Source organism: Oncorhynchus keta, chromosome 21 (genome assembly GCF_023373465.1).
Source record: "Oncorhynchus keta strain PuntledgeMale-10-30-2019 chromosome 21, Oket_V2, whole genome shotgun sequence".
NCBI lineage: Eukaryota > Metazoa > Chordata > Actinopteri > Salmoniformes > Salmonidae > Oncorhynchus > Oncorhynchus keta.
This window is the reverse complement of record NC_068441.1, coordinates 7,534,863-7,557,551: the sequence shown is the minus strand read 5'-3', so window position 1 is coordinate 7,557,551 and position 22,689 is coordinate 7,534,863. Positions and strand designations below refer to the sequence as shown.

General features: G+C 42.8%; 1 protein-coding gene across 2 annotated transcripts in view; it reads left to right on the top strand.

Annotated features, from left to right (window-relative positions):
• The first annotated feature begins 1,554 nt into the window (after positions 1 to 1,554).
• The window catches only part of LOC118400041 (E3 ubiquitin-protein ligase TRIM62), a 47,138-nt gene continuing 26,003 nt past the window's right edge, over positions 1,555 to 22,689 (top strand). The window contains exons 1-2 of one of the 2 annotated variants that reach the window (XM_035796397.2): positions 1,555 to 1,752; positions 2,634 to 3,179. In XM_035796397.2, coding sequence (XP_035652290.1) covers positions 2,772 to 3,179 — 408 coding nt within the window. In that variant the 5' untranslated portion in view covers positions 1,555 to 1,752; positions 2,634 to 2,771. The remainder of the gene's footprint in view (positions 1,753 to 2,633; positions 3,180 to 22,689) is intronic. The other variant, XM_035796398.2, reaches the window with a different exon arrangement.

The window sequence follows — 22,689 nt, the reverse complement described above, 5'->3', positions numbered from 1 at the left end:
GAGTACTGTTGAATCAGTGAAGGTAATCTGTAGTGGACTTGTGATATTTGTTTGTGTTTCTTATGACCAGAGGGAGCAGGTGCTCCATGTCATGCAATTTGGGTCAAGATCTGTTTCGTGCTTTGCACTTAGGAACAAGGCACCATTGAAAGGAGTGATTTCTGGGGTAGCGTTAAGTGAGGTGGGGCAATTGAAGTTGAAGATTCCTGGTGTTTGTGATGCCTGCCATTTGGTGTCAGTCCTTTTGAGATTTGAGTCAGAGTCTCTACCCGACAAAGTCATTTTCTAAGATGTGGGAAGAGTGCAGGAGTTTATGGGACAGAGGACTGTGTCATTTCGGTGGATAAAGTTGTGTGTATCAGCTGTAGGGGTGCCCTTGCTGCTGGGGATCAGACGTGTCTGGTGCGAGAGACGCAGGTTGAAGTGACTAGAGTCCAGAGTAGTGCAGAAGGTATCGTATGCTGAAGCAGTGAAGAAAGTAGAGGAGGATAGGTCAAGAGTGAGGCATCCTGAGAGGATCCCAGTGAGTAGGAGATTTGTGTCAGCACAGAGGGATAGGCCATATAGTGTTTTGAACTTCAGTAAGGTCATAGCAATATCAAGTACACCGAAGAAAAGGAAACATAAATCACAGAATATAGATGTTGTGGTGGCACCAGAAGAAAAGTATTCGGGTATACAAGATTTGACTTCAAAAGAGTTACAGGGTGTGTTTAGTGGGGGGTGTTCCATCATCCCAGGCCGTTGGCATGGTGAAGGAACAAATAGGGTCAAAGTGGTGGAATGGGGTAGTGGGTTTTTTAAGTGAGTGTAGGTGGCAGCTGCAGAGAAGTAACTGGGTAGTAGTAGTTATAACATGTTTGAGATGTATATAGGTTTAGGTTTGGTTGGTGGTGGAATTGTTATTTATTTATTTAAAATAAAAACACAATTGTAACTTGGTTGAACATGCACTATCGCACAGTAGGTGGCGGCATGCACAAGCAAAATATGCCATGATAACAAAGAAGAAGAAGAACAGTTGGTAATGTGCGATTGCTGTCAAAGATGTTTTATAATTAATCCAAGATAGACCTCAGCCTGTCGTTTCCAATAGGAGCAAATTGTTCATAGTGGGCAGAAGAAGCAAGGAATTGGGCAGCGCTAAACACGAGTTAGTGAGATCCTATTGGCGTGTTCTAGCATTTATTATCATATTTCCGTTAGGGAACGCCTACTCTGTAAAGTGCGCAAGTACATTAACTCAATTCGCCCTTCTAAACAACGCAGTTTTTTAAAACGTAGGCAAAGGTTCTACAAAACGCAGTCCACTCTGTTTGTTATAGATTCTAGGTTTGGAAAGAGAAAACTGTATGGAGTTCAAATGTTTCTTCGATGAGAAAATGTGCAGAATGCAAGCCAAACTCCATCTAGTTCTATTTTCTCCCACTGCCGGTCAATGGGCTTCCTCTCATCACCATATTTGGTGTGATGGGAAACACCAACCAGATGTTTCACATTTATACATCCGGTGAAATATCTGGCTCATTGTTCTATATCTGTGTTGCTGTATTCCATTCCTTCCTGAAAGGGACCTGAGCAGAAATTCAGGAGTTGTGCTTGTCACTGAGACAACAGTGCCGTGAGTGAGGTTGTCTGAAATTATTTATTTGATGTGGAGCAGTCTTCTTCGATTGTTTTGGTAAAGGTCAGACAGGGTCGCGTTGAAAGCACCCTGATTTGAAGTAACGTTACCAAAGGAGACTTGCTAAGGTAAGTTTGTCAAATTATCTTCCCTATAGAGGAGGCAGATGTTAGCAATGTTTACAAATCCAACTGGCCAGCAAGGCAACTAACGTTAGCTATAACTAGCTCGCGAGGTAGCCAATTAACGTTAGATAGCAAACGCTAGCGAGCTGATGTTAGTTTGTCAGTTTGACAACTGAAAAATATGAACGGTGAGTTAGCTGACAAGCGAAGTAAAGTACAGAAATACCCAGGTAACAAACGTTAACTAAATAAGTTTGTATGGCAAATGGAGTTGCTGTCTCACTTTTTTCTAAACATGTCGATTCGTTAGCCGTAGCTGGCTAGCTTCGAAACATAGCTAGCTTGTTAGCTGATATGACCAGTGTCGAAGGGAGGACAGGTAACGTTAAAATCAATGTTAAAAATACTGCAGTTACTGTGAGCGACACTCCATCTTAGTAGCTAGAAGACAAGGAAAATGTAACCTGCTTTAAAAAAAATCTCTGTCATTTTGATTGAACACAGATGCCATAGCATTGACAGTGGTTCACATTTCCTAACAATTGGTCAAATCACAGCTAACTTCCAGCAACCAGCCTATTCTTGCTGGCTACTGTTTAGCAATATATGAAGGCAAAGATAGGTTTACTGCACCTAGTGCTAGTCAGCAATGCCAGTGCCCTCGGTCCCTTTATCAGATGTAGTTTATATTTACATTTTTAAATGTTTTATTTCACCTTTATTTAACCAGGTAGGCAAGTTGAGAACAAGTTTTCATTTACAACTGCGATCTAGTTTTATGTAATCATTTTTTTGTTTGCCCATAAATGTAAATTGCTGCTTGTTGGATAGGCTCTGATGGATATGGCGTCTCCCCCCCCCCCACACACACACACAAAATACAGGAAAATCAAGAGTGGCCAAGATTCTGAAGTGGGTGTCAAAGAACTGCCAGTCAAGAGTTGATCTCACAAGCCAGAACATTGTCTTAAAAAAGTATAGCGAGTGTGCAGTTAAATGCAGCTCAACCTCTGTGTTTGCAAATGGCTTGCTGTCTGAAGGATGAGCTCCTGTGTTCCATCTGCCTGAGTATCTACCAGGACCCTGTCAGTTTTGGCTGTGAGCACTATTTCTGCCGAAAGTGCATCACTGAGCACTGGAGCAGACAGGAGCCCCACGGTGTACGAGACTGTCCTGAGTGCAGGAGGACCTTCGCAGACCCTCTTCTCTCCCCAAGCCTCAAGCTGTCCAACATCGTGGAGCGCTACTCAGCCTTCCCGCTGGACGCCATCCTCAACGCGCAGAGGAGCTCCTATCCCTGCAAGGACCACGAGAAGGTCAAGCTTTTCTGCCTCAGCGACAAGAGCCTGGTGTGTTTCTTCTGTGACGAGCCAGCCTTACACGAGCAGCATCAGGTCACCACTATTGACGAGGCCTACGAGGAGATACAGGTCAGTTTGACTGGTCATCCCTTCTCTTCCTCCAGTACATACCCTGAGGTGTCCAGAATGATTAGTGGTAACAGTGTTGGTCATAGTTGGGGCCCAGGGGATGAATTAGGGGGAAATGGAGTGGAACAGACAGAAATTGTAAATATTTTGTTGATAAACAAAAGTTTTCTGCCAAACGATGGAGGACAAACCATTGATTTGCAAAATAACACACAGTCTTTGCCCTCAGGCAGCGTAACAAAGAATGGTAGAATAAGGCCATATGAGATTTTCATTACAAATGTAGTCTGAAATTCCAAATAGCATCTCTGTATAGACTAATGATGGGGTATAGAGCAACAATTCAATCTATTTTCCTTTGATATTGCAGATATTACGACATACTTGGTGTCAATTTAATACGGTTAGCCTTTTCTTCAACACTTGGATTAGTCCCACAGAGACCCAATCCCATAACACTGGCATAGCAGTCAGCCTAATCCTGTTCTCTTTCTTTGCACTCCATTGAAGTACAGTATGCTTAACAGTACAAGTCCAATCCCATTTGTTTTGTGTATTAAACCCTTAAATCCGTCAACACTCAAGGCAGCTACAGAGACCCACTCTTTGTCCCGAGCCACTGTCTGACTAGAGCTTAGTTGTGATACTGCTGAACGGAAACACTTGATTCACATTGTGGTTGGTCAACACCACTCTGATAAGGACCAGACCTGAGGGCTTATGCTTACCAACACCCGGGCACTCGTCTGAAAGGTTTACACAATCTCCTTACTGCAGTAATTCACACTGACACATGAAGTCTTTAGGGATTGAATGTGGTAGTACAGTATCTTCTTACTGATAAGAACTACAGTATCACGGTCTTGCATAGCCACACCAATTATGCTGCTCAGTGTAGTGGGTATTTTAGGAAGGGGGTACTATGTAATTGCATACGCTTTTATGGTGTTGGGTTTGATGTGAAGGTCAGTTAGTCTAGTAGCTAACAGATACTATTTAGGGTATTTTCATTACTTTCAAAGGCATTTGGAAGTAAGTATTTTGCTATTTATTTTAAATGACAAGTAGTTTTAATATTGTTATGTATTTGGAAATACTCTTGGAAAGTATTTGAAAATACACTGACTCAAACTCACTCTTGTGCATTTAACCCAGGTATTTGAAAATAGTATTTGAAAATGCTTTCAAATAGCAGGCTATTTATAGGAAATTATTTGAACATACTTCCAAATACTTCAAATATAATTAATTGATTCAGGCCACATTATTTGAAAATATTAAAATACACAGAATAAAAAAAAAAATGTTTAAATGACAAGTACATATGTACCTAACTGGCAAATTGGGCTAAATTAGACTCTGGTAAGATGTCAAGAAATATGACGGAAATGTGTAAAATACCCTAATCTTTGTATCAGGTGGGAGTCTGGAAGGGGAATTAGAAGAAGAATGTGCTACATTCATGTGGCTGTAAAATGCATGACCAGACCTGGGTTCCTATGTCTTTGTGCCCTTTTTTAAATAATTTCCTCAATCCCGCTTCTGTTCTACCATCTTCTGTTCTTCCATCTGTGGGACGGCAGCAGGCTCTGACTGTTCTTTATGTTATCCCCGTATTTCTTATGTCTGACTCGGGAGGAGAGAGAACCTATTTTTAATATATTCATGTTGAGTACATGAGAGTCGAAGGTAGTACCCTATTTCGCAACGTCTTCCCCCGAGTTCAATTGAAATGGTCTACTTGCTACTGACTGCTTGCAGCCATTATGAACTGGGAACTGAACTCGACAAGCCTCAAAAACCGTCTGTCTAGGTTTATCCAGGCTGCCTTGGAGCATGAAAAAAGGTCAGAGCAGTATAATCTCAATGCAGAATTAATTGGTACAACATTCTTGGACAGTTTCTCAACTTGGAGCCTTTTCCAACAGCAACTGTTGTGACGTTTAATATTACGACAGGAGGTTAAGAAGCTGCCCAGATCTACAGGACTCTGAGAGAAGCGAAGTACCCATAGTCTCCATTGGAAACAAGTGACTTTTGGCCCCTATGAGTTTGGCACACTTCTATTTCAAGTGTTTGTGTTCGGATCGTCATTTCTTGTTAAAGTGAAACGAAAGGAACAGGAATGTTGTTTGACTTATTGGCAAACATGGTCTGTCCTTTCAGTTTTGTTTCTTTCCCTGATTTTAGCTAACTAACACCAGTTGGACGGTTGATGAAACACATTGTTCAATGGTTTTGCCTGTGGGTACAAAGTTCACATTGAACACAAACCCTGATCATTCTGAGTAAGAAGTGTCAAGGTGTGATGAACGAAGGTGCCTAAAAGCAATGTTCAACTCAGAAGGCACTTGAAGTGCCAGGTGGGAAGTCTCTGTCGAGTGGTAGTGATCTAGGGTTTTGCCAGCTGAGACCTAAGGGGATATGTTGCTGGGTGGGATGCCTTTCTTCCTTTTGTTCTCTCTCTGGCTGGAATGACACTGCAAGCTCCATGAGGTTCTCAGTCAGAGAGCATTCCTCTGTACAACAGGCCACCAGTAGGAAATTATTATTATTATTGTAATATATACTTATAATAATATAACATAGCAGACGCTTATATCCAAAGCAGCTTTGTAATGCATGCATACATTTTTCCGTATGGGTTTCCCCGTGAATCGAACCCACAACCTTGGCAGGGTAAGCACCATGCTCTACCAACTGAGCCGTACAGGACCACCGAAAAATAGCTTCAGGCTGACTGACTGACTCACCAGCTCTACTGCCCTGCGTTAAAAGATTGATGTATTTTGAGAGGTGAATTGAAAAGCAGAGTTTGGAGCAGTAATTTGCCCAGCGTTGCTTGCTTTTAGGTTACATTATACTGTCACTGTATTGCCCATTCCCCGACTGGAAGACTGTGAGGATAGAGCAAAATGTCTCTGGTTACCTTGTTGTTTACGCTGCAACTTACCATAGGGAGTGGTGCAAACATTTTGGTGTTGCACTGAATGCTTTAAAAATAGCTTATATGTTGAGCCAGATAAGTGATGTCTACTGTCTGTTTGCCTGGCCCTGGCCACAGATGAGCCCAGCCAGGGCTTTGGTTGGCTTGTGGCAGGAGCTACTCTCTGGGCTCTGGGCTGGGAGAAAGAGGGTGTAATCTCCTTAGCTTGGCACTCCACTGCTCTGACCTCAGGCAGGCAGGCCAACAGTCTTGTTGGTTGTTGTTGCTGATGTCAGGGGGCTTTGCTCCTGCAGATTGTCATCCTTGTCCCCTGTGGATCCATGCTGCAGTCAAATCTATAATGTGGTAGATGGCATGTCCTCCAACACACACACACACACACACACACACACACACACACACACACACACACACACACACACACTTTCTGCATGTACTTTTCAATGTAAAGGATATTAAGGTGGGGATAGAGAAGGATTTGTTGTCAGTTCTGCCATTTGCTTGAGGGAGCAGAGATTCAGAGGGAACTAATGCACTCTGCGTAGGAGGAGCTTTGTGCCTCTGTTCACACAGGAGGGCATGGCTAGCATGATCACATCTCCCCAACTATTCAGAGCAGATCAACCCCTTTTACAAATACACAATTGGAAATAATGTTTAGTTTAGTTGGTCATTGGCTTAGTCTTATTAGTCTGAAGTCTGGCCATTGAGGCTTCTTGTCTTTGGGATTGCATCTCTGACTGAAGTGTTTGTGGGTGGACCGCTTTGTTTGATGCAATATGGTGCAATCTTTTTCCATGTTAGTGCCATCTGAAACAGACTGGGAGATTGCTTATGCTATGTTTGTGGCTGGACATTGCATTGGGAAAGTGTTCAGACCCCATGACTTTCCCCCACATTGTGTTACGTTACAGGCTTATTATAAAATGGATGAAATTGCCCCCCCCATCAAGCTACACACTACTCCATAATGATAAAGCAAAAATAAAAACTGAAATATCAAGTATTCAGACCCTTGACTCAGTACTTTGTTGAAGCACCTTTGGCAGCGATTACAGCCTTGTCTTCTTGGATATGACGCTACAAGCTTGACACACCTGTATTTTGAGAGTTTCTCCCCTTCTTCTCTGCAGATCCTCTCAAGCTCTGTTAGGTTAGATGGGCAGCATCGCTGCATAGCTATTTTCGGGTCTCTCCAGAGATGTTAGATCAGGTTCAAGTCCGGGCTCTGGCTGAGCCACTCCTGCATTGTCCTGGCTGTGTACTTAGGGTCGTTGTCCTGTTGGAAGGTGAACATTCGCCCCAGTCTGAGGTCCTGAACACTGGAGCAGGCTTTCATCAAGGATCTCTCTGTACCTTGCTACTTTCATCCTAACCTTAATCCTTACTTGTCTCCCAGTCCCTGCTGCTGAGAAACATCCCCACAGCATTTAAAAAATATATTTAAAAAAAATAATGTAACCTTTTATTTACCTAGGCAAGTCAACATGATGCTGCTACCACCATGCTTCACTGTAGGGATGGTGCCAGGTTTTCTCCAGTTGTGATCCATGGTTTCATCAAACCAGATAATCTTGTTTCTCATGGTCTGAGAGTCCTTTAGGTGCCTTTTGGCAAACTCCAAGTGGGCTGTCATGTGCATTTTACTGAGGAGTGGCTTCCGTCTGGCCACTCTACTATAAAGGCCTGGTTGGTGGAGTGCTGTAGAGATGGTTGTCCTTCTGCAAGGTTCTCCCATCTCCACAGAGGAACTCAGGAGTTCTGTCAGTGACCATCAGGTTCTTGGTCACCTCCCTGACCAAGGTCCTTCTCCCCCAATTGCTCAGTTTGGCCTGGTGGCCAGCTATATGAAGAGTCTTGGTGGTTCTAAACTTCTTCCATTTAAGAATGATGGAGGCCATTGTATCCTTGGGGACCTTCAATGCTGTAGAACTGTTGTGCCTCGACACAATCCTGTCTTGGAGCTCTACGTACAATTTCTTCAACCTCATTGCTTGGTTTTTGCTCTGACATCCACTGTCAACTTAGACATTATATAGACAGGTGTGTGCCCTTCCATATCATGTCCAATCAATTTAATTTACCACAGGTGGACTCCAAGTTGTAGAAACATCTCAAGGATGATCAATGGAAACAGGATGCACCTGAGCTCAATTTTGAGTCTCATAGCAAAGGGTCTGAATACTTATGTAAATAAATTATTTTTGTTATTTATCTTTAATAAATTAGCAATATATTCTAAACCTGTTTTCACTTTGTCATTATGGGGTATTGTGTGTAGCTTGATGAGGGGGGGAAATAATTTAATCAGTTTTGAACAAGGCTGTATGTACTGTAATAAAATGTGGGAAAGGGGAAGAGGTCTGAATACTTTATTTTAGGCCCAATTGTCTCTGCTCCATATCGACAAACTGGAATCACTAAGGCCAGTCCCTTAATTGTGATGTGGTCTGTCAGGTTGCAGATCAAATCAATGTATTTCTAAAGCCCTTTTTACATCAGCAGATGTCACAAAGTGCTTATACAGAAACCCAGCCTAAAACCCTAAACTGCAAGCAATGCAGATGTAGAAGCACGGTGGCTAGAAAAAACTCCCATGAAAGGCAGGAACCAAGGAAGAAACCTAGAGAGGAACCAGGTTCTGAGTGGTGGCCAGTCCTCTTCTGGCTGTGCCGGGTGGAGATTATAAGAGTACATGGCCATTAAGGCCAGATCGTTCTTCAAGATTTACAAATGTTTATAGATGATCAGCAGGGTCAAATAATAATCAAAGTGCTTGTAGAGGGTGCAACAGGTCAGCACCTCAGGAGTAAATGTCAATTGGCTTTTCATAGCTTAGCATTCAGAGCTAGAGAGGGGGTGAGAGAGGGCGCTAGAGAAGGTAGCACATCCGGTGAACCGGTCAGGGTTCCATAGCCGCAGGCAGAACAGCAGCACACAGGACACCAGATAAGACATGAGAATTTCACCAGATAGGACAGACTGACCCTAGCCCCCCAGAACAGACTATTGCAGCATAGAGACTGGGTTGGGGACCCTGTGCAAACCAGACAGGGTATATCCCCAAAGCGCAGCCCTCACACCACTGGAGGAATATCAACATACCACCCTGAGACAAGGCTGAGTATAGCACACGAAGATCGCCACTGCGCGAGCAAAACCGGACAGGAAGATCACGCCAGTGACTCAACCCACTCGAGTGAAGCACCCCTCCTAGGGACACCACAGCACGGCATGGAAGAGCACTAGGACCTACTGAAGAGATGAGTCTTCAGTAAAGACTTAAAGGTTGAGACCGAGTCTGTGTCTCTCACATGGATAGACAGACCATTCCATAAAAATGTTGCTCAATAGGAGACAAACCTGCCTCCTGCTGTTTGCTTAGAAATTCTAGGGACAATAAGGAGGCCTGCGTCTTGTGACCGTAGAGTACGTGTATGTAATGCAGGACCAAATCGGAGAGATGGGTAGGAACAAGTCCATGCAATGGTTTGTAGGTTAGTGGTAAAACCTTGAAATCAGCCCTAGCCTTAACAAGAAGCCAGTGTAGAGAGGCTAGCACTGGAGTAATATGATTAACTTTTTTGTTGTTCTAATCAAGATTCTAGCAGCCGTGTTTAGCACGACTGAAGTTTATTTAGTGCTTTATCCGGGTAGCCGGAGAGTAGAGCATTGCAGTAGTTTAATCTAGAAGTGACAAAAGCATGGATTGTCTTCTCTGCATCATTTTTGGACAAACGGTTATTGATTTTTGTAATGTTACGAGGGGGCGCTGCCCTTCAAATATTCTTGATATGTAAGTCAAAAGAGGGATCAGGGTCCAGAGTAGCGCCATGGTCCTTCAGTTTTGAGATGACTGTACCACCATGAAGATTAATTTTTATTTTACCTTTATTTAACTAGGCAAGCCAGTTAAGAACAAATTCTTATTTTCTGTGGAACAGTGGGTTAACTGCCTTGTTCATGGGCAGAATGACTGATTTTTACCGTGTCAGCTCGGGGATTCAATCTTGCAACCTTTCAGTTACTAGTCCAACACTCTAAACCCTAGGCTACCTGCCACACCAGATCAAACAGCAAATAGTTTATTGGGACCTATAACAAGCATCTCTGTTTTGTCTGAGTTTAGAAGTGAAATTTTGCCACCATCCACTTCCTTATATCTGAAACACAGGCTTCCAATAGAATATAGGGATTGATGGTGTCGAAGGCGGCACTTAGGTCTAGGAGCACAAGGACAGCTGCAGATCCTTGGTCTGACGTCATTAAAAGGTAATTTACCACCGTCACAAGTGCAGTCTCAGTACTATGATGGGGTCTAAAACCAGACTGGAGCGTTTCGGATACATCATTTGTCTTCAAGAAGGCAAGGAGTAGCTGCGCAACAGCTTTTTCAATTTTTTTTGAGAGGAATGGGAGATTTGATATAGATATAGATATAGATATAGATATGTTTTTTTTGTTTCAGGAGAGACCTTATTACTGCCACTTTCAGTGAGTTTGGTACACATCCTGAGGATAGGGAGCTGTTTATTTTGTTCAACATAGGAGGGCTAAGCACAGGAAGTAGCTCTTTCAGTAGTTTAGTTGGAATAGGGTCCAGTAGGCAGCTGGAAGGGTTGGAGGCCATTACTATTTTCATGAATGTTTGGAGATATACAGGATTAAGAAACTCCAGTGTCTCCATTGATCTTATGGCCTGGCAGTCCAGGGGAGACGCAGGACCACTGAGTTTTTGAGCAATACACATATTCAAAGAGGAGTCCGTAATTTTCTTTCTAATGATCATGATATTTTCGTCAAAGAATTCATGAGTTCATCACTGCTGAAGTGAAAGCCCTCCTCTCTTGGGAAATGCTGCTTTTCAGTTAGATTTGCGGCAGTATCAAATATACATTTTTGATTTGTTTTTATTCTCCTCAATCAGGTTGGAAAATTTGGCTGATGGAGCAGCAGTGAGGGCTGTTCAATATTGCACGGAACTATCTTTTCCAAGCTAGTCGGAAGACTGTTTGGTGGTCCTCCATTTCCGTTCCAATTTTCTAGATGTATAACTGCATCTAGGGTATTACGCAAGATTACATTTAGATCCTCGGTTAGGTGGTTAATGGATTTTTGTACTCCGACGTCCTTGGGTAGGTGGCGGAAGACTGGAAGGGCATCTAGGAATCTTTGGGTTGTCTGATTTATAGCGCTGCTTTTGACAATCCTTGGTTGGGGTCTGAGCAGATTATTTGTTGCGATTGCAAACGTAATAAAATGGTGGTCCGATAGTCCAGGATTATGAGGAAGAGCATTTAGATCCACAATATTTATTCCACGGGTCAGAACGAGATCCAGGTTATGACTGTGGCAATGTGTACATCCGGATACATGTTGGACAAAACTCACTAAATAGATAATGGCTCCGAAAGCCTTTTGGAGTGGGTCTGTGGACTTCTCCATGTGAATATTGAAGTCACCAAAAATGTTGAATATTATGTGCCATGACTACAAGGTCTGATTAGGATTTCAAGGATATAAAAAGTGCTTGGGTAGGTTGTTTAGATTTAATGACTAGAAGCTAATCAAATGAAAAGCAGTTTATTTGATTTATTTTTCAATAGAAATTTGCTGTAAAAAATGTAAGCAAGACCTTTATACTACCAATTACAATGTGTATGGTATGCTACGAATTAGAATTACTACTGGAAGAGAGGCCTCATTTAACTCATTATATTCATCAGGCTTAAGCCATGTTTCAGTCAGGCCAATCACATCAAGGTTATGATCAGTGATTAGTTAATTGACTATGAGTGCCTTGGATATGAGGGATCTAACATTAAGTAGTCCTATTTTGAATTGTAAGGTATAATCAGTCTTTTTTTTTAATGACCGGGATGGAGGTCTTTATTCCAGTGAGGTTGCTAAAGTGAACACCGCCATGTTTAGATTTTCCTGACCTAGATTGAGGCACCAACACTGTCTCAATGGGGAAAACTAAGCTGACTACTGATTGTGCTAGCGGCAGACTCCACTAAGCTGGCAAGCTGGCTAACAGCCTGCTGCCTGGCCTGCAACCTGGCCTGCAACCCATCTCATTGTGGAGCTAGAGGAGTTCGAGCCCTGTCTCTGTTGATAGATAAGATGAGAGCACCCCTCCAGCTAGGACTGCGAGGGGGGCTAGAGACATTTATTCTATGCCGACACGTCTTACTAGCTAATTTACACGCTGAAGTTATGTTGCGCTTGGTGACCTCTGACTGTTTCACCCTAACATAGTTGGTGCCAACGTTGATAACAATATCCCTATACTCTCTACACTCACCAGTTTTAGCCTCATCCAGCACCGTCTTCAGATTAGCATTTACGTCAGTAGCCCTGCCCCTTGGTAAACAGTGCATGATTGCTGGATGATTCTTTAAGTCTAATTTTGCAGGTAATGGAGTCGCCAATGACTAGGGTTTTCAATTTGTCAGAGCTAATGGTGGGTGGCTTCTGCGGCTCACACCCCGTAACGGGTGGAGGAGAGACCTGAGAAGGCTCGGCCTCTGACTCCCGACTCGTTGCTTAATGGGGAGAACCGGTTGAAAGTTTCTGTCGGCTGAATGAAGCCTTGAGAAAAGTGTCCGGCTGCGAGGACTTTGTGGGCTGACTTATACTACTATCTGTACTTACTGGTGACACGCTGTTTCATCTTTCCTACACTTAAATTGCCCTTTCCTAACGATTGCGTCTGAAGCTGGGCTTGCAACTCTGCTATCCTCACCATGAGGTGATAGTTGTTGTGCATATTGTGTGTACAGTGACTGCAATTAGATGGCATAGAGTTAATGTTGCTACTTAGCTTTTTTTCGGCTGGTGGAGGTCCTGCAGAAGCATGTCCAGATAAAGCGTCCGGGGTAAAAAAGTTGAATGAAAAAAACTAAGGCGTTGGTAAATTTGGTTAAATGCAGAGTTTAAATGGTTATTAAAAGTAAATAATGAAAAGTTTGGCAAGTAGCCAATTAACAACAAACAGCACAGCAGCCTAGGACTGGGACAGGAGAGTTTGAGATTAGAGAGAGAGCCTCTGCCTGCTTTCCAGTGGCCCCAGGACATGAACCTCTTTCTGCTCCACTTGTCATCAGACAGACAGCGGTGATAGGAAACCCCGACTAGAGGAAAAGTGTTCTGTAGCCCCTGGTTACTTATGCATACAGGGACGTGTTTGGAGACTAACTGAGCTCCAGAGACGTTATTTTTAGGAATGCGCAGGAGGCTGTGGGAGAGGGTACAGCACATCTATTTGCTTTAGCAAAGTCTCCAATGGCTCTGTGGTTTTCTATCCTGGGAGTGTCTGTGGGTGTACCATAGAGCTCAACCTCCAGCAAGATCTGTCAGTTAAAGGGAACTCCTGTATTCCACTCTCCGTTAGACCTGCCATATCTCCAGTTATCATTTCATCCTTATCTGGTCCAGAACACGGAGGTTAAGCATGACAATGTGTTACCATTTTTCCTCTTATCTGCTCCACTGTGTGGTATTTGAAGCAGTGGAAAGAGGAGCACGTGGGCCTTTGAAGTGTCCCTCCAGGGGTTAACCAGGGCTCTCTCTGTCTCTCTCACTCTGTCGGCTCTCTCTGAGCTCCCTTTCCACACACAGTCCCATTGCTGCAGTAATGAGTCAGGCAATTTCAAGGGCACCCATGGCTACCTATTCTCCTGTGTCCTGCTCCAGTCCGCTCCGGCACTCTCTATCTCTCTCTCTCATTTACTTTCTCACTCCCTCTATCCCGTCCTTATTTTTCCTCCTAATTCCCGCCATATGCTCTTTATTACATAGCTCGTTTTATATAATTCTTCTGAGAAAGGTGGTTCCCAGAGCCAGACAGATTTTACTTCTTCTAGCTCACTAGCAAATGAGTTTGAGTGAATTGGCGGTCAGTCAGGGTGGCATCGCAGAGAGGGAGCGCGGTTGCGTTCATGCGGAAACAGGGCCATGCGAAAGGCAGAACGGTCATATCCTATTAGACCCAAATGAGAAATTCTGTGTTTTCCTGGGACCCAAGCTTATGAAAACATGCAACTATATGTAAATATGGGTACATTTCATTGCCCCTTCTGCCTAAAACAAATGCAATATAGACAAAAACAAATAACAATGAAACGAAATACCCATATAAATAGATTAATGTTTTATTGTTCCCCATTAAAAACACTCTTGCATAACTGTTGCTGTTAAATACAATACGTTTTCATTCTAAACAGGAATAAACTGATTGATCACACCGATGTCTAACAGGAAACAAACACACAGGCCCAGTTTTTGATAGTGCAACCCTAAGTAACAATAACCAGGCCTACTGTACATCTTGCTGTAGAAATGATTGTTGAAAAAAAGTCTAGGTTGGAACTGTTGCTGTTAAAATACAATACATTTTTCATTATATGAACTTGAATAATCTGATCACATCACACAGATGTGGATCAGAAAAGACATGAGAGGTGAGAGGTGTGTGGCTGGTTGAAGTTTTCAACAAGCAGATATATTCTGGACTTTTTGACAGTGTTACCTTATATGGTCATGCTCAGCATTGAGTTTGTTTCTGTACTTTTTATTTTTTCCTACCCACTTTTTGTGATTTACAATCTTGTCTTATCGCTGCAACTCCCCAACAGGTTCGGGAGAGGTGAAGGTCAAGTCGTGCGTCCTCCGAAATATGACCCGCCAAACCATGCTTGTTAACACCCGCTAACTTAATCTGTACTGTTACTTAGGGTTGCACTCCGTAGCTAGCTTGCTTGCTTTGGTGAACGTTAACGTTTGCTATCTATTAGCTGTTGTACAAGGGGATTGTTTGAACGGGGGAACTCGCATCAACTACGATGAGAGCGAGTACTCCCTTACTTCTGCTTACAATATCATCATCATCATCATCATCACCTGTTCTAAAATGACGACAATGCCTTGCTAGCTGACTTACTCTTCCATTGTTGAAGTTTCCTGTTTCCTGAAGCATTCTGCCCTGTTCTGAAAGAACTCTCCAGATTTACTGTCATGCTGGGGATGTTTGGTCAGCACGTGTTGTTTTAATTTGTTCATTTTGAGAAACTCATTACTATGCGCTTCCCCGCACAAAACACATTGCCGGCGCTCCTCCTTATTTCTCCAAGTTTGTATGAAACCAATAGAGAGAAACTCACCGCTTTATTTGCATTTCATGACGATTGAGCTCACTCAGAACTTGTGGCTAGCTTGAGTCAATTCGATGACAGCGGTGAGTGATGCCGAGTGGGGTGGGAATGACAAGTCAGTGGCTGAGAGCGGATCATCTGCTGCTGAACGACAGCACTGCAGCGTGTGGGACGCGGAGCGATCTTCCGGAAAACTGCTGAAAAAAGATCTGGTAAACCACGAGGCACAGCTCCCTCCCACTCGTGCAGCTGCCAAACAGAACAGAGGCACTGCTGCTAAAAAGAGAGCGCCCTGAACAGAGAGTGCAGTTGCACTTGGCCAAATCAATTTGAGTAATTAATTAAATAATGATACATTTCCCCTTGACACGTTGCAGCCCACCATTAACAGTTGAGCATTTTTAAGAGAGGATGCAGACAAACATAACATCCTCATCCAGGGATAGATGTATTAGCTTCTAGCCTATTTCCCTTGTTACTGCTGCTACCACTGAAGCTGCTTGCTTAGTGAAGCTCTGCTGAGGGCTCCCAAAGTGAGATGGGGAGTTTCTACAAGAGGTTTGTGTAAACCCACCTAGAAAGTGCAAGTGTTATTAACCTTTTGCTATGTCAGATGACCATGCCAGCAGTCTAATCATACAACAAGTGATTTAACTTTGGGATAGGGGGCAGCATTTTCACTTTTGGATGAAAAGCGTGCCCAGAGCAAACTGACATTAAATTATGAACTTTATCAAACAAATCAAACATTTATTGTGTAACTGGGATTCCTGGGAGTGCATTCTGATGATCATCAAAGGTAAGTGAATATTTATAATGCTATTTCTGACTTCTGTTGACTGCGCAACATGGCGGATATTTCCTTTGGCTGGTTTGGGCTCTGAGCACCGTACTCAGAATATGCTTTTTCCGTAAAGTTTTTTTGAAATCTGACATAGCGGTTGCATTAACCTCTTAAGTCGAGCCCCTACTTTTTCGAACATTCTGTTAAAAACCGCACAACATTTCAGCGCCCTGCTACTCATGCCAGGAATATAGTATATGCATATGATTAGTATGTGTGGATAGAAAACACTCAGACGTTTATAAAACTGGTTAAATCACGGCTGTGACTAACAGAACGTGCGTTTCATCGAAAAGTGCAGGAAAATCTGATCACTGAAAATGGGAAAATATATCCATGCGCCACTTGAACCCATTGTTGAATGTGAACCACATTAAATGGGGCCGAGGTTGCAATTCCTACAGCTTCCACACGATGTCTTGTCATTTGCTTAAGATTTGTTTCTTGGTCAAACGGACACGAGGCAGCGCATTTCTTCCGGTCTCCGACCGGATATTTTGGTTGAGGTTTACCCGGACATTATTTCCAGACGTACAGCTATAGATTATACATCGCCTCGTGATCAATTTGATCGATTATTAACGTTTACTAATACCTAAAGTTGCATTACAAAAGTATTTCGAAGTGTTTTGTGAAAGTTTATCGTTGACTTTTTAAATTAAAAAAAATGACGTTGCGTTAAACAATGTTTTTTTCCTTGATCACACAGTCTTCATAGATCGATATCTAGGCTATATATGGACCGATTTAAACAAAAAAAAGACCCAATAGTGATGTTTATGGGACATCTAGGAGTGTCAAGAAAGAAGATTGTCAAAGGTAATGAATGTTTTATATTTTATTTGTGCGTTTTGTGTAGCGTCGACTATGCTAATTATTTTGTTTACGTCCCCTGCGGGTCTTTTGGGGTGTTACATGCTATCAGATAATAGCTTCTCATGCTTTCGCCGAAAAGCATTTTAAAAATCTGACTTGTTGGCTGGATTCACGAGTGTAGCTTTAATTCAGTACCCTGCATGTGTATTTTAATGAACGTTTGAGTTTTAACGAGTGCTATTAGCATTTAGCGTAGTGCATTTGCATTTCCAGATGTCTCGATGGGATGCCTGCGTGTTGGGTAGGAGTAAGAGGTTAAGGAGAAGTGTATCTGAAGTTCCATGCATAACACTTGACTTTTCATCAACATTTTATAATGAGTATTTCTGTGAATTGACGTGGCTCTCTGCAAAATCACTGCATGTTTTGGAACTACTAAACATAACACGCCAATGTAAAATGAGATTTTTTGGATATAAATATGCACTTTATTGAACAAAACATACATGTATTGTGTGTAACATGAAGTCCTATGAGTGTCATCTGATGAAGATCATCAAAGGTTAGTGATTCATTTTATCTCTATTTGTGCTTTTTGTGACTCCTCTCTTTGGCTGGAAAAATGGCAGGGTTTTTCTGTGAGTTGGTGGTGACCTAACATAATCGTTTGTGGAGCTTTCGCTGTAAACCATTTTTGAAATCAGACACTGGCTGGATTAATGAGAATTCTATCTTTAAAATGGTGCATAATACTTGTATGTTTGAGAAATTTGATTTATGAGATTTCTGTTTGTTTGTATTTGGCGCAATTTCATTGGCTTTCAATTCATTTCGCTAGCGGAACCCCAGTGGACAAGTTGGATGTTGCTTCATCTGTTGTGCATTAAACTAGACTTCCCGCGTCCGACTATGACTAGCTCATCCACCTCCTCCCACTTTTCATTTCACTACACATTTGTCTTTTTATAACACAGTGGTACTGAATTGAGGAGGTGTTGAGATTATATGTTGACTGTTGCAGTAGATTTTTGGGGTTTTGCATTTACTGTAGGGATGCACCGATATGACATTTTTGGCCGATACCTATATCCGATATTTTCCTTCCCAAAAAATATCTGTTATTGATATCAGTTTTAATTTTAGCTGTTTTTAAAGCTTTCTAGTACAGTTAAATAGACACACACAACTGGCCAAAAATGTATTTTCTTGACATTTTACGTACTGTAAGTCCCCCATTACCAGACCAGTTAGTGCTAGGCAGAATACTGCCCCCTTTGAAGGAATTGCGTGCCCATAGTAAACAGAAAAGAAATCTGTCCAAAATTGCTAATATATGCATATAATAATAATTATTGAATAGAAAACACTCTAAAGCTTCTAAAACCGTTCAAATTATGTCTGTATGTAAAGCAGAACTCTCAGGGCAGCCATTCTCCCAAACTCTCTCTTGTCATCAGGAAATTTGGGCCAACTTTGACGTCATCGCCCCCACCCTTCCCAACCAGCTACGGATCTGGGAACAGTTTCTATCTCTTCAGCGCGATGTCTCCTTTCAATGGGGCGTTTCATTGTGAAAATCGCGCGCTCCCTCACCCTTTGGCGGGCTAAAACCTTCGGGTCACGCGAAAATACATGTACTCTCATGCGCGTGTCGCGTCTGGAGCTCTCTTTGTTCCAGGATTCACCAAACGATGTCAGTTTGTCTGTTCGAGCTGATAATTGTTTTGCACGTTTATAACATCCTAAAGCTTGATTCTGCACTTAGTTTGACCAGTTTAGTCGACATATAATATGTACTTTTGAAGTTTTGATGCGCATCCCCTAGAATTTTGGCTGCATTTCAGCCGGAATTTGTCGCGTTTGATAACCCAAAGACACAGACTTGAAAGCCAAACGCAGTTTTTGGTAAGTATGACTCCTTCCACGACTTCTGATCGAAGAACATCAAAGGTAAGGGAATATTTATGTGGTCATTTTGTGTTTCTGTGGACTCCAACATAGCGTAGACATATTGCTAATGTCTGAGCGCCGTCTCATATTATTGCCTAGTGAACGAATTCTGTAACGTTAAAAATAAATGTAACATGAAATGAAATGAAGCAGTGTATCTTTCTAACTATATGTAGAACGTGTATATTTAGTCAAAGTTTATGATGTGCATTGCTTGTTATCTGGTGGCGCTATCATCATTTCTCTGGACATTTGAGTAGCAGTTTTTGAACATGGCGTCATTGTAAACAGAGATTTATGGATATAAATGGCATATTATTGAAAAAAACATAAATGTACTGTGTAACATGTCCTATTACTGTCATCTGATGAAGATTTTCAAAAGGTTAGTGAATTATTTTTCTTTTAATCCTGCGTTTGTTGATTGCATCTTTTGTTCCACATGGCTATTCAAATTAGCTGTGTCTTTGGTGGTGGTTTGACATAAATATGTGCTATGTTTTCGCCGTAAAACATTTTAGAAATCTGACTTGCTGGGTAGATGAACAAGGTGTTTATCTTTCATTTGAGCTATTGGACTTGTTAATGTGTGGAGGTTAAATATTTCTAAGAATATTTTTGCATTCTGTGCGCCATCTTTTGAGTTGAGCGTGGGGGGTGCCCTAGGGGAACGTGGTAGCGTGAACAAGTTAAACATAATCAAAACCTTTTTCTTTCACTTACTTACTGTGCTGTTTCATTGTTAATTTGTTCAGTCGTTTCATTCTCAACCAGGATTTCATCATACATGTCGAGCAGTGACGTTTCCGCTCTGTCTGTCCGTGGCCTCTCTTCCTCGGTGTGCACTGTGTCTGTTTCCATCTTGTCCTGCTGTGTCTGTAACAACATTTTACGTAAACCCTGTTTCTTGTCTGCATCAAAGTAGCGGTCCTTGTACCTAGCATTGAGCATGGTGGCGACACATTAGAGGCTCAGAGAGAATGCCACCGAATCGCTTGTTCACAGTCTCTAGTAGAGTACGTTTGCCAGTTTTAACCCCACAGTCTGTTTTGGAAGTTTTGTTGAGCAGGCGTTTCACTGCCATGACAGAGGGTGTCACGTCTGCTGCAGATGCAGTTGATGAGCTTATTTCTCCAGTCAGTTGTTCGAATGGAGCTCGAAGTGTGTTCATGTTTCAAACGTCTCAAATGCCATTGAAATGGCAGCAGCGGAATGGAAACCTGCACATTCTTGAGCATGCAATAGATCTTTCCTCAGTACGAAATCCTCGTCGACCCACCGTGCTGTCAGACTCCGCATGCCCATGGGGCTGACGTCGCTGGTCCAAATGTCAGTCGTGAAGCTAATAGCTGTGACACCCATAGCAGGTAGCTCATGGATGTGCGTTTCATCAATACTGTGTAACTCCAGTAGGGCAACATCTGAAAAATAGTGCCTACTTGGTAATGTCTACCGGGGCTCGACCAGTCGGCGAAAGCCAACATCATCCACGACGGAGAACGGTTGCTTGTCAAGGGCAATGAAGGGGCAATTCCATTATCTGGAATTTTCATGGATTTGGCCTTTGAGTTGTCTCGCTGAAATGTTCTTACTCTTTCAAATGACTGCTGGACTTGAACTCGTTTAGTTGTTGGAAGTGTTTGTTTTTTTCCCTGCTTTTGTTCTGAGTAGTTGCTGAACATCTGGGGGTGATGCATGTTCAACTGAGTAATTAGGTTTGTTGTTTTGAAAGATTTCACATTCTCCCCTCAGGACATAATAGCAGCACAAACGTTGCATATGGCCTTTCTGTTATCTTCCTTTGAAACGTCAAAATAGATCCACACAGCAGACATTGTGAGCCAGGTTAGGAATGCTGTGTTGCACGTGTAGCGCTGTATTCTTCGTGGGGTCATTATGTCATAAAGCTACGTTGTATAGGTATGCACGTCAACTTTGACATCGGTTTTGCACATCGGCGTTAAACTAGACATCGAGCCAATGCTGATATTGCCATTTTTAGCTTATATCGGCCAATTCCGCTGTGCTTTTGTTGTTGTTGCTGATATCGTGCATCCCTAATTTACTTCGTTGGAGTTTTGCATTGGGTCCCTCCAGTGTTCCCGATTTGGAGTCTTGAGCCCTCACCAGTGTTGGCTGTTTGTTGGCTGTTTGTTTCTTCTTCTCTCGTGTGCTTTCTTAGGTCCCCGTATCTGCTTTTATTACAGCCCAACTCGCTCCCTCTTTTACAGTAAGCTGTAAAATGTCTAAGAACACAGGAAGAAATAGGCCAATTAAATTAGGTTCATATAAGCTAATTTCTGCCAATTAACCTAGTTGATGCAGTGGAATACCTTAGTTTCAGTTATGTGTAATGATGTTGATATAGCCTTGTAGTCAGACCATGCTGCTCCCACCCTGTCCCCGTAGGCCCTTGTTTTTATTTTATTTTTACATTTAACCTTTTATTTAGCTAGCTGCCAGACTGCCTGGGGAGTGGTATGTGTGCAGGAGAGGAGCGGGAGGAGGATTTGCAGGTCATGTCTGCCTCGCTATGAAAGGGGAAGTGTTGTCTCCTAACTTTGACAGCTTAGGGTCTTATCCTCAGCCCTGCATGTACACCAGTCGGTGTAATTCTGCAGGGAAATCAGCTCTTCCTAACACAATGTTGCTGTCCACATCCGCAAGGAAATCTGTTTTACATGGAGATTATTTGATCATTTGCGACAACCCCATAATCTTGAGTACAGGGTTGATATTAAATGCTAGTCTAGTGGGCTACTAGGAAGGCCGTGGTTGCCTATACATAGTTCTCTTTAGTGCAGCCTGAGTGGTAAGCATTTCCACAATGTAATTAGTATTGAGCTGCATTGTGTGTGTGTGTGTGTGTGTGTGTGTGGTCGTGGTCGACAGCCGCAGAACCCCTGCCCAGCCCTGAGGCTCTGAGCTGTGCGTTCCTGATTAGTCTGGGATTTAGAAGCCCAGATTACAGGCCATTGTTCAGGGCTAGTCTGGGCCATTATCTCCTGTAATTCTCTGTGTCCGTGATTAGCTCCAGATGATTTAATTAGACGTGCTCTTGATAGGAGTCCTCGTTACTGCTCTACAGCCTCGCACCCCAACCCCTCCACTCTAATGGTGCTCCAGGAGTGTAAGGTGGGGAGGAGCTTGCATGGTGACGTTAGTATTGTGCTGTTGCCTGCCGTGGAGTAGCCTAGCTGTTTACATGGTCTATTATGGAACACTACCGCTGTGTACACAGTGACTCTGGTGTCTTTTACCCCTCAGTCCAGATGCAGTGGAATGAGTGAGGGATCGGCAGGCTTGCAGGTGCACCAGGGAAATCCTCCGTATCCTGTTATCTCTGCCTATTACCAACCCTGGACTTGTAATGAGAATATGGTGTCTAGTGAACACACAGGGAGCCCTACAGTTCCTTCAATTCCTCGCTGGATTATTAACGAGGTGTGAGGCCAAGATGAATATTAAAGCAGCTCTGGAAGGAGAGGCGATGGAGGAAGCGGAGTGTGTATGCTAGACTGGTTGTTCTTAAACTAGACCCAAGTTTCTCCCATAACGGTGTGTTCTTGTTATTGGTTCTGGTTTGGTCTGGGCACTGTATGGGAATAATCACTGCAGTGACACTGTCCTCTCTCATCTCTCCCCATTGTCTTCATTGCGTTCAACTCCACTCTGCACCCCCAGGCCAGATTGCTCTCAGATGGAGTGGTCCCTGTCCATGCAGCAGAGGGGCCACTACACTACTGCAGAGTCTCTGCCCAGCCAGTGTCGACTTTGACCTGTTTTTCTATCAGTGTA